This window comes from Gorilla gorilla, chromosome 15 (assembly GCF_029281585.2).
Source record: "Gorilla gorilla gorilla isolate KB3781 chromosome 15, NHGRI_mGorGor1-v2.1_pri, whole genome shotgun sequence".
Classification (NCBI taxonomy): domain Eukaryota; kingdom Metazoa; phylum Chordata; class Mammalia; order Primates; family Hominidae; genus Gorilla; species Gorilla gorilla.
In genome coordinates, this window is record NC_073239.2 from 119,239,156 (window position 1) to 119,251,905 (window position 12,750).

The 12,750-nt window shown below is 43.8% G+C and overlaps 1 protein-coding gene across 13 annotated transcripts in view; it reads right to left on the reverse strand.

Annotated features, from left to right (window-relative positions):
- The window catches only part of MOK (MOK protein kinase), a 75,581-nt gene that overhangs the window by 46,037 nt on the left and 16,794 nt on the right, over nt 1-12,750 (reverse strand). For 5 of the 13 annotated variants that reach the window (XM_004055725.5, XM_031001966.3, XM_019009897.3 and 2 more), the window contains one exon: nt 8,563-8,677. In XM_004055725.5, the coding sequence (XP_004055773.1) occupies nt 8,563-8,677 (115 nt within the window). Of the gene's footprint in view, nt 1-1,668; nt 1,704-5,744; nt 5,881-8,562; nt 8,678-12,750 lie in introns of those variants that run through there. The other 8 variants (XM_063698192.1, XM_063698196.1, XM_063698195.1 and 5 more) reach the window with 4 other exon arrangements.

The following is a 12,750-nucleotide window of genomic DNA, read 5'->3' on the forward strand; positions in this document are numbered from 1 at the left end:
AGATGACACCACTGCACTCCAGCCTGCATGACAGAAAGAGACTCTGTCTCAAAAAAAAAAAAAAAGAAGAAGAAGAAAGACTTTTAGTATCTGACTTCAAAACTTACTGTTGAGCTACATTAATCAAAACAGTATGGTATTGGCATAATGACAGTCAAAGAGAGCAATGAAACAGAATACAGAGTCCAAAACAGACCTATACTTTTACAGTCAATTAGCTTTTGACAAAATAATCCACTGAAGGCAAGGAAAGTCTTTTTTTAACAAATGATGCTGGAACAACTGGATATTCATTTGGGGGAAAAAATTGATGCTTGATCCCTACCGCTCACCATTCACAAAAATTAATTTAAGATGGATTGGCCGGGCACGGTGGCTCATGCCTGTAATCCCAGCACTTTGGGAGGCCGAGGTAGGCGGATTGTGAGGTCAGGAGATCGAGACCATCCTGGCTAACACGGTGAAACCCCGTCTCTATTAAAAATACAAAAAATTAGCCAGGCGTGGTGGTGGGCGCCTGTGGTCCCAGCTACTCGGGAGGCTGAGGCAGGAGAATGGAGTGAACCTGGGAGGCGGAGCTTGCAGTGAGCGGAGATAGCGCCACTGCAGTCCAGCCTGGGTGACAGAGCAAGACTCCATCTCAAAAAAAAAAAAAAAAAAAAAAAAAGATGGATCACAGACCTAAATGTAAAAAGTTAAAATGATAAGGTTTTTAGAAGAAAATACAGGAGAATACATTCACAACCTAGAAGTAGACAAAAATTTCTTCTAAGACAGAAAACAAAAAACAATAACCACAAAAAAACTCCATAAATTGGACTTCACTGACATTAAAAAACTTCAGCACACGGAAAGATGCCATAAAGAAAATGGATAGGCAAACCACAGACTTGGAGAAACTACCTGCAAAACATATTTGATAAAAGACTTCTATACAGAATATATAAAGAACTCCTAAATTCAACAAAAAGGCAAACAGCCTAATTTTTTAAATTATTTTTTCTTTTTTTCTCCCTTAGGATGGCTTGTTTCTTAAGGTCTAAATTTTTAAAGGGGCAAAAACTTGGACAGGGAATTCATAAATGAAGATACATGAATGGCCAATAAGTACATGATCAAGTGTTTATCATTAGTCATCGGGGAAGTAGAAACTAAAACTACCATGAGATAATTCCACACAATCATCAGAATGGCTTAAACTTAAAAGAATAACAACATCAAATGCTGGTGGGAATACGGAGCAACTGGAACTTTCATTCTTTGCCAGTGGTAATATAAAAAGCTACAGGCCGGGCGTGGTGGCTCACACCTGTAATCCCAACACTTTGGGAGGCTGAAGTGGGCGGATCACAAGGTCAGGAGATGGAGAACATCCTGGCTAACATGGTGAAACCCCATCTCTACTAAAAAATACAAAAAAAAAAATTAGGCGGGCGTGGTGGCGGGCACCTGTAGTCCCAGCTACTCAAGAGGCTGAGGCAAGAGAATGGCGTGAACCCAGGAGTCAGAGCTTGCATTGAGCCGAGATAGCCAGCCTGGGTGATAGAGCGAGACTCTGTCTCAAATAAATAAATTAATTAATTAATTAAATAAAATAAAAAAATAAAAAGTTACAATCACTTTGAGAAAAGGCTTGTCAGTTTCTTATAAAGTTAAACATATACCTACCCTTTGACCCAGTGATTCCGTTTCTAGGTAACTGCCTAAGAAAAAATGAAAACATACAAAAAATTAGCCGGGTGTGATGGTGCATGCCTGTAATCCCAGCTACTCTGGAGGCTGAGGCAGGAGAATCACTTGAACCCAGGAGGCGGAAGTTGTGGTGAGCTGAGATCATGCCAATGCCCTCCAGCCTGGGCAACAAGAGCGAAACTCCGTCTCAAAAAAAAAAAAAAAAAGAAAAAGAAAAAATGAAATATGCACAAGTAGAATTTCTGTATTTCTTTTGTTTTTCTGAGACAGGGTCTTGCTCTGTCACCTAGGCTGGAGTGCAGTGGTGTGATCATGGCTCATTGCAGCCTCAACTTCCTAGGCTCAAGCAACGCTCCCATCACAGCCTCTCAAGCAGCTAGGACTACAGGAGTGAGCCACTATGCCCTGGTCTTTTTTTTTTTTTTTTGTAGAGGAAAGAAAAAGATACTAAATGTCTTTCTTCATACGACATACAGACCAGGCTATATGTCATCCAGCCTGGTCTCAAACTCCTGGGCTCAAGCAATCCTCACGCCTCAGCCTCCCAAAGTGCTGGGATTACAGAAGCAAGCCACCACACCCAGCCTAAGAAGTTGAATTTCATAAGCAGCTTTATTCATGGTAGCCCAAAACTGGAAACTATCCAAAAGTCCATTAACAGGAAAATGGATAAAGAAATTGTGTTGTACTCACAGATTGTAATGAATGTTGCTCAGCATTAAAGAGGCATAAACTGGCCAGGTGCAGTTGCTCACACCTATAATCCCAGCACTTTGGGAGGCTGAAGCGGGTGGATCACCTGAGGTCAGGAGTTCAAGACGAGCCTGTCCAGTGAAACCCCATCACTACTAAAAATATAACAATTAGCTGGGTGTGGTGGCACAGGCCTGTAGTCCCAGCTACTCGGGAGGCTGAGGCAGGAGAACTGCTTGAACCTGGGAGGCAGAGGTTGCAGTGAGCTGAGATTGTGCCACTGCACTCCAGGCTGGGCAACAGAGCAAGACTCCGTCTCAAAAAAAAAAAAAAAAAAAAAAGAGATAAACTACTGAACAACAGTAATGATGAATCTCAAAGACATGATGCTGAGTTAGAGGAGGTGGACACAAGAGCACATACTAGTGATTGCCTGGGATGGCAGTGGGAAACTGAAAAGGAACAAGAAGAACTTTCTAGGGTTATAGTAATGTTCTACATCTTGATTACACGAGAATATCCATTTGCCAAAATTGTACAGATAAACAATGTGCACTTCAAGATATACAAATTTTGACTTTAAAAAACTGTATAACATTATAGATTGCATGTTTGTGTCCTCTAAAATTCATACGTTGAAACCCTAAACCCCCAAAGGGATGATATGAGGAGGTGGGGCTTTTGAGAGGTAATTAGAGCACATGGCATTAGTGGCTCTAAGAAGAAATGCCAGAAAGACTCTAGAGAACATGCGACCTCTCTCTCTCTCTGCTCTCTGTCATTTGAGGACAAAGCAAGAAGAGGGCCACCTGCAAATCCTAAAGCAAGCCCTCGCCAGATACCAGACCTGTCTGCCAGCATCTTAATCTTGCACTTATCACCCTCCAGAACTGTAAGAAATAAATGTCTGCTGTTTAAGCCAGACAGAATACAGTATAATTTGTTATAGCAGCCCAAGTAGAGGAAGGACACTGGGTGGAGGTATAGATTAAATAAAAATAGCAGGGATGTTGATTCTGGCTGCTGGATACCTAGGGCTACTGTTCATTTTGTATATGCTTGAGGTTTTTCATATTATACTCTTTTAAGTAAAAAAAAAAAAAAAAAAAAAAAAAAAGGCTTTTAGAGAGACCAATAAATTCCTTGCCTTTGTTTCTATTTATAACCTTACACAGCAGACTTTTTGTTTTTGTAAAAGTAATTTGAGGACTGCTTAGAGGTGTGACTTGAGAAAAACCATGTACCACATCTAGACCTGACGTTGGCATCAGCATCTGCAGCTGGGAAGAATGGTGGGAAGATCACCAGCTCAGGACCTACACAGACCTGGGCTCAGACTCGGCTCCACGACGTGTAGGTTGGGTAGCAACGGGCCAGGTGGGGAACTTGATCTCTCCGAATTTCAATTCCCTAGTCTGAAAGATGTAACAATGGATCTTCCTCCCAGGGCTGCAGTGAGGATTCAATGACACATGCATACAATTCACCTAGTACTGTTCATGACACCAGATATGTAGTGAACAACTGCGGTAATCTTACTATTATTATCTCACGTCCATCTCCAAAATAGTCTTCAAGCTCTGCTAACTTGTATTATCTGTTATGGAAAAACTGATTTACATAGCAAGTTGCTTTATTACGGTGTGCCAGCACTGCACTAAGTGCTTCATCTGCATTATTTAATTTGACCCTCACAACAATCTTATGGGGTAGATACTGTAGTTATCCCCATTGTATAAAGAAAGAAACAGAGGCACGGAGAAATTAGGGAATTGTCCAAGATCACATGAACTAAAATGGAGGAGCTGCTGGTTCTGACCTTTAGAGTCAGAGCTGGTAAGCCTACACTGAACCCCGGGTTTAGCAGACTTGTGCCAATGTCACTGCCTCGGGGCACAAAGGGAGATCCTACAAATACCAAGACTAGGGATTTTTTTTTAAGAGACTCACTCCATTTCTTCTGTTTCTATAGGAAAAATACAGACTAAAAGCATAGCAAAAGAGAACCGTTTTTGTTGTTGTTTGAGACAGGGTCTTGCTCTGTCACCCAGGCTGGAGTGCAGTGGCACAATTATGGCTCACTGCAACCTCAACCGCAACCTCCAGGACTCAAGCAATCCCCCCACTTCACCCTCCTGAGTAGCTAGGACTACAGGCACCACCACTATGCCCAGCTAACTTTTTTATTTCTTTTTTTGGTAGAGCGGGGGTTTTGCCATGTTGCCCAGGCTGGTCTTGAACTTCCAGGCTCAACTGATCTGCCCACCTTGGCCTCCCAAAGTGCTGGGATTATAGGTGTGAGAGCCACTGTGCCCAAAGAGAGCCTATTCTTAATCGTGTACTTTTGGCAAGTATTGGTGGAGGAAAATTCTGAGGATATACCAGAAAAGATACAAAACGACTCAGTTCTGTTGAGGCCTCAGGTAAGTAACTAACTTCCTTATCCCTAACTAAGTCCTTGAGTGACTCAAAAGGCAAACGATGCTCAGGAGTGAAAGTGCCCTCCCTGCCACAGTACTAATCCATTATGTGTATTTTTTTACCTTTCTTTAACTTCATACTAACTAAGATTACTGCAAAAGCCATCCGTTTCTATTTGAATTAAAGCATAGGAAAGGAGCAGAAGTAATACTGGAGGGGGTAGGGGTCAGAGGCTCCAAATACCAACCTCATGCTGCCCAAGTGACTCAGTGTGACTTTCTGCTACTAACGCTTCACATTCCTCACACCACCCACACAACTGTGCAAGGTGACTCTGAGGATTCACTTATACAATGATAAGCAAGCAGAAACGGATTTTTGCGTGTGTGCGGTTACCTAACGGACATGGTTTCCTGGTGGTGAGGCACATCCTGGATCTGCTTTCTGCCAAATCCCTCGCATACCAAAAGTGCCTGGTCCAGCGGAATTTTGGCTTCCTTGTCAAAGAAGGCAGAGTGAGACAGGGTCTCACTCTGTCGCCCAGGCTGGAGTTCAGTGGCACAAGCACAGCTCATTGCAGCATCACCTTCCTGGATTCAAGAGATCCTCCCACTTCAGCCTCCCAAGTAGATGGGACCACAGGCACACACTACCGCGCCCGGCTGATTTTTAAAAATTTTTTTGGAGGCAGAGTTTCTCTTTGTTGCCTGGGCTGGTCTCAAACTCGTGGGCTCAAAGCAATTCTCCCACCTAGGCCTTCCAACGTGCTGGGATTACAAGGCATGAGCCACCATGCTGGGCCAACCTGTGGGATGTGTTCTAATCAACTGCTTTTGAAGTTAAAGGCAAAGAACATAAATTGTTTCTGAAATACAACGAATGATTCTGCATACAGTAAGGAAGGCCAGCATCCACTGCACATTTGCCATGTGCCCCACCTTGTTAGTTTTCTGTTCATTCCTTTGCTTAGTCGTCAAGCACTATGACAAGGAAGCCAAGATTCAGGTGGACCAGGCACTTTTGGTGTGTGAGGAATCTGGCAGTTGGCAGACCCGGGATGTGCTTCATCACCGGGAAACCATGTCCGTTACGTAACCACACAATCTTCCCAGGGGCTGAGGAGGCATGAGAAAGAACTTCAATAAACTGAGCGTTCTTCACCCGCTAGAGAACTGCTCCTTAGAACATTCTAAACTTATCTGATAGAGGCTGGACCCAGGACTGTAATCCTAGCACTTTGGGAGGCCAAGGCAAGTGGATCGCTTTGAGCTCAGGAGTTCGAGACCAGCCGCAATATGGCGAGACCCTGTCTCTACAAAAATACAAAAATTAGGCTGGGCATGGTGGCTCACACCTGTAATCCCTGCACTTTGGGAGGCCAAGGTGGGCAGATCACTTGAGGTCAGGAGTCTGAGACCAGCCTGGCCAACATGGTGAAACCCCATCTCTACTAAAAATACAAAAATTAGCCGAGTGCTGTGACGCACGCCTGTAGTCCCAGATACTCGGGAGGCTGAGGCAGGAGAATTGCTTGAACCTGGGAGGCAGAGGTTGCAGTGAGCCAAGATCACGCCACTGCTCTCCAGCCTAGGTGACAATGCGAGACTCTGTCTCAAAAAAAAAAAAAAATTACAAAAATTATCTAGGCATTTGGTGGCTTGCACCTGTAGTCCCTGTTACTCATGAGGCTGAGGCTGGATAATCACTTGAGCCCTGGAAGCAGCGGTTGTAGTGAGCTGAGATCACACCACTGCACTCTAGCCTGGGCAGCAGAGTGAGACCCTGACTCAAAAAAAAAAAAAAAAAAAAGCATCACACCCTACTGTTCAAAGTCCTGTACTGGCAACTTTGGGTCAAAGGTGGCTGTTTAAGGAAGTCTGTTTTTTTTTTTATTTATTTATTTTTGTAGAGATGGGGTCTTGCTATGTTGCCCAGGCTGATCTCGAACTCCTGTGCTCTAGCAATCCTCCTGCCTCAGCCTCCCAAGTAGCTGGAATTTCAGGTGTGAGCCACAGCACCCAGCTGTCTGCTCTTTAGATACGGGATAATCAGTACACTGTGCATCAAATCCTCTCTCATCAGTGGTTTACAAGTAAAGATGGAGTCGGGGAAAGATAAAGAAACACAGAGAATGCAGAATGCATAGAGAGGAAGAAGTGCTAGAAGAGAAGGAGCAGAACACCTGGTGGCTTCAGTCTTCCTAGTGGTAGGTAAACTACCATATGCATTGGGCAGTGAAGAACAAGGATTTGCCTTAGCAGAATCTGGGTTCACATCTGGCTCTGCCCACCCAGTAATCTAGAAAAAATGTCAAATTACCTCACATCTCTAAGCACCTATCCTCACGTACGAAACAAGGATAACCATCCTATCCAGATGTCATGAGGATGAAATTACTGTTCTTGGCCAGGTGTGGTGGCTCACACCTATAATTCCAGCACTTTGGGAGGCTGAGGCAGAAGGATCACTTGAGCCCGGGAGTTCAAGGTCAGCTTGGGCAACACAGTGAGATCCCATCTCCATTTTAAAAGTTAACTAATTAATTAAAAAATGAAGGCTGGGTGTAGTGGCTCAGGCTGAGCGTGATGGCTCAGGTTGGGTGCGGTGGCTCATACCTGTCACTTATATTAATATAATAGTAATATATTAATTTATTCACAGTTAGTTAAATTGCAAGGACCTCTAATACATTTAGACTAAGGTTGCATTTATAGAAGTCCAACACACAGCCAGGCACAGTGGCTCATGCCTGTAATCCCAGCCCTTTGTGAGGCTAAGGCAGGCAGATACCTTGAGGTCAGGAGTTCAAGACCAGCACGGGCAACGTGGTGAAACCCCGTCTCTACAAAAAATACAAAAATTAGCCAGGCGTGTGGTGTGCTCCTGTGGTCCCAGCTACTCAGGAGACTGAGGTGGGAAGATCACTTAAGCCTGGGAGGTGGAGGCTGCAGTGAGCCGAGATCGAGCCATTGCACTCCAGCCTGGATGACTGAGTGAGACCCTGTCTCAAACAAAACAAAACACAAAAACAAACAAAATCAATGGGCTAGGCACAGTGGCTCACGCCTGTAATCCCAGCACTTTGGGAGGCCAAGGCGGGCGGATCACTTGAGGCCAAGGAGTTCAAGACCAGCCTGGCCAACGTGGTGAAACCTGATCTATACTTAAAAAAAAAAATAATTAGCCGGGCTTGGTGGCACATGCCTGCAGTTGCAGCTACTAGGAGGCTAAGTCACGGGAATCGCTTGAACTGGGGTGGCGGAGGTTGCAATGAGTCAAGATTGTGCCACTGCACTCCAGCCTGGGAGACAGAGTGAGACTCTGTCTCCAAAAAAAAAAAAAAAAAAAAAATCAATGGATCATAAAATCAAATGGATCATAAAGGGTTCACTTCCTAGCTCTCTATCCTGTTCCATTGGTTGATATATCATTTTTTTTGCTGTTTTTTTAAATTAAAAAAAAAAGAAATCCAACACATATATAACTTTTAGGAACATACAGACTGTTTAAGGTGAGACACGCTTTTGAAACTGAAACTTTTTTGTGGTCATTCATCACTGATATTACAGTAAGCCTGGATATGAGTAAACTCCAGTATGATAAACATAACATTAGCATATAACCCTCACTGCCCAAAGAAATCTGATTGTATCTTACATATTATTAAATTAATAAAGTTCCCCCCTAATATTAAGTTGCCGTTATTGACTGAAACCTGGATCTGTGTTTGGTCCCAAGTGCATCTCTGTAGCCTACCTTTCAAAGCGCTGCTTCATTTGTTTACATGCATAGTAGTTTCCATCTCTCAGGCTTTGCATCTTCATAACTTCAGAAAACGTTCCCTCTCCTATTTTGCCAATTGCTTTATAGTCTATAAATAAAAATGATTACAAAAATAAAATGTTATTTATGCATACACTTGTATTCACTTCCAGAGAGCAAACTTTTAATCTATAAGATAATTTAAACAGCAATATACTGAGAATTGTTTCTCCTATCTTTGTAAGATTTAGTGGTCCCCTCAACTTTAGGGGAAGCTGGAACAAAGCATCATTTCCTCCCAGTCTGTGCCCTCCCTTGTATAGCAGGAACCACCTTACCTGGATCCTGGCCAGTGAGGAGAGGCTCAGCTACCCTACAAGATTCAGAAGATAGAGGAGCAGCAGACGTGGGATTCTTCCAGCAGGGGTGGGCATGGGCGTGAGCTTAGGCTCTGGGCTGATGTCATATTGCAGCGGCAGCCTCTAAGGACTCTCCTGAAATTGACCTTCCCTGGTCCTATAGAGGGCCCAGCTGATCCACAACAGTTTCCTACAATTCTTGCACTTCCTAATTTTCTGAAAGCTAACAGCAACTTTCCCTGGCTGTGCTGCCACCACATCACCCCAGCCCTGATAATGGTTTTGTAAGCCTCTAGATCACTATGTTAAGTGCCTTCCTGCTTGATACCTAGGGTAGTTTCCATTTTCCTGACCAAACCCTGACTGACAACAAATGAGCACCTTGATGTGGGGTGCTGCTGTGAACAAAAGTCTAAAATATGTTAGTTTGGCTTATTGATCAGGTGGCAAAATGCTAGAGAGCCTGGCATATCATGATGAAATATCACCCACTTAAAGGAATGCCTGCACTCACTGCTGCCTTTCATGGACCCAGTGTCCGCTGAGCCTGCTGGCCTAAGGAAAGTGGTGGGAAGAGTCAGAATGATGGAGTATGCTAATTACTACTGACTGCCTTAGCAAGCTATTTCAAGACAAAGATAAGTACAGGCAAGAATGGCTATACCACTTTTCAAGCAGAAATGGAAGGAATAAGTAAAATCTAGAGAGCAAAAGTCTCACCAGTTGTAAAAGTTTCTACAGCCCAAATAATAGGAGAGTAAGACTGCAAAAACATTGGCAGAGAACAGTCTGTGAGCCTTCTCCATTGAACAAATGGCTCATCTTTGCAGCAGAGATCACAGGAAGGCTGTTACAATCTCTGGGCATTTGTTTCAGAAAGCTTCAAGGAAGCTCCTATAAATTGAGACCCAGAAGCATATGAGTGAGGCCACAAAGAAATAAGGCAGGCTTGGGGCCAGGCGCGGTGGCTCACACCTGTAATCCCTGCACTTTAGGAGGCTGAGGCAGGCAGATCACCAACCTGAGGTCAGGAGTTCCAGACCAGCCTGGCCAACATGCCAAAACCCTGTCTCTACTAAAAATACAAAAAATTAGCCAGGCGTGGTGGCATGCACCTGTAGTCCCGGCCACTTGGGAGGGTGGGGCAGGAGAATCCCTCGAACCCGGGAGGTGGAAGTTGCAGTGAGCCAAGATCACACCACTGCACTCCAGCCTGGGCTACAGAGTGAGATGCCATCTCAAAAAAAAAAAAAAAAAAAAAATACGCAGGCTTGAGAACTAGATCTAGAAGAGAACCTTGGGTGTGGAACTGACCAGAAGCAAACAGACCAGAAATCTTTAAACATCACTTAGATTGTGGCAGAAACAAGCCTAGAGTAAAAGAGGCCTTCACTTCAGGCCCCAAACCTGCATCTGCACAAAGCAGATGGGGTCTTGCTCCATTGCCCAGGCTGGCCTCAAACTCCTGGGCTCAAGCCTAAACTTCCACCTCAGCCTCCCAAGTGGCTAGCATGAGCCACTGCACCCAATTCACAGGTTTTCAAACCTGCAGCGCTGAAGGTGGGCATCCTCTTCAGTATTCCTTTCACATGCACATTTCGAATGCCTTGTCTGAATTCTGATTTGAACAAACCATCGGTAAAAAGGTACTCATTTTTCAGAAGTGATAACGGTTATGTCAAAACACAAAAAATGTCCTTATCTGTTAGCAAGAAATACAGAAGTATTTCCAGGTGAAAATGATACAATAATTGGGATTTACTTTAAAATATCCCTGGCCGGATGGTGGCTCACACCTGTAATCCCAGCACTTTGGGAGACCCAGGTCGGTGGATCACTTGAGGCCAGGAGTTCGAGACCAGTCTGGACAACATGGTGAAACCACGTCTCTACTAAAAATACAAAAATTAGCTGGGTGTGATGGTGCGCACCTGTAATCCCAGCTACTTGGGAGGCTGAGGTAGAAGAATTGCTCAAACCCGGAAGGCAGAGGTTGCAGTGAGCCAAGATTGCACCACTGCACTCCAGCTTGGGGGACAAGAGCAAAACTCTGTCTCAAAAAATAAAATAAAATAAAATAAAATACCCCTGTACATTCCCATTCACTACTGCTGAAATTATAAACTGGCATAGTCTCTTTGGAGGGCAATTTGGCAGCACCTATTAAATCTTTAAGACACGCATCCTCTGGCCGGGCGCGGTGGCTCACACCTGTAATCCCAGCACTCTGGGAGGCCAAGGTGAGGATCACTTGAGCCCAGGAGTTCAATGCCAAGTTGGGCAACATAGACCCCGTCTCTATAAAAAATAATTAGCCAGACTCAATGGCGCACGCCTGTCATCCCAGCTACTCAGGAGGCTGAAGTGGGAGAATCACTTGAGCCCAGGAGTTTGAGGCTGCAGTGAGTAGGAATCGCACTACTATACACTAGCCTGGGCGACAGAGGGAGACCCTGTCTAAAAGAAAAAAAAAAATAACTTGCTCAAGTACATATGACAGGAAGATTAATGATTGCACCATTAATCAATACAGTAAAGCTGATAACCCAAATGGCCCCCATAGGAAACTGGATTAATATGGTTTACCTATATAATGGAATATACTGTAAATATTTAAAATAATGGGTGGCAGGTGCCTGTAGTCTCAGCTACTCGAGAGGCTGACGCAGGAGAATCACTTCAACCTGGGAAGTGGAGGTTGCAGTAAGCTGAGATTGCGCCACTCCACTCCAGCCTGGGCAACAAAGTGAGACTCCGTCTCAAAAATAATAATAATAATAATAATAATAATAATAATGTCCTTAAAAACTATACACACACACAGAATTAACAGTGGCTCTGTCTGAGGTTACAGGTGTCTCATTTTCTAAGTTAGATATTTTCCACAATGTTGTTTTTTGAAATAAGAGCACGATTTTCACTGTTTTATTTCAAAATAACAAAAACTAAATACTCCTCCCCCAGAAAAGATGGTGGTGGGGAAAATGGTAAAATGCTGATCACTGCTGAAATTCAGTGATGGATTTATGAGGGTTCAGTGGGCGTGGTGGCTCACGCCTGTCATCCCAGCACTTTGGGAAGCCGAAGCAGGCAGATTACCTGAGGTCAGGAGTTCGAGACCAGCCTGGCCAACATGGCGAAAATCCATCTCTACTACAAATACAAAACTTGGCCAGGCACAGTGGCACATGCCTGTAATCCCAGCACTTTGGGAGGCCGAGACGGGCAGATCACGAGGTCAGGAGTTCAAGACCAGGCCAGCCTGACCAAGATGATGAAACCCCATCGTACTAAAAATATAAAAATTAGCTGAGCATGGCAGCGCTATATATCTGATAAGAAACTTATATCTAGAATATATAAATAAGTCTTATAACTCAATAATACAAAGACAATCCAACTAAAAGGTGATCAAAAGATTTGACAGACATTTCTCCAAAGAAGACATAAAAATGACCAATAAGCTATGAAATGAAGCTCAACATCATTAGTCATTAGGGAAAAGCAAGTTAAAACTATGATGAGATACCACTTCACACTCACTAGAATCAAAAAGATAGATAATAACAAGTGCTGGTGAGGATGTGGAGAAATTGGGACCCTCATACATTGCTGGCAGGAATGGAAAATGGTGCAGACACTATGAAAAACAGTTTGGCCAGTTCTTTGAGATGTTAAACAGAGTTACCATATGACCCAGCAATTCCACTCCTACATATATGCCTAAGAGAAACAAAAACGTATGTCCAAACAAAAACCTGTAAGTGAATGTTCACAGTAGCATTATTCATAATATCTGAAAGGTGGAAAGCATCCAAATGTC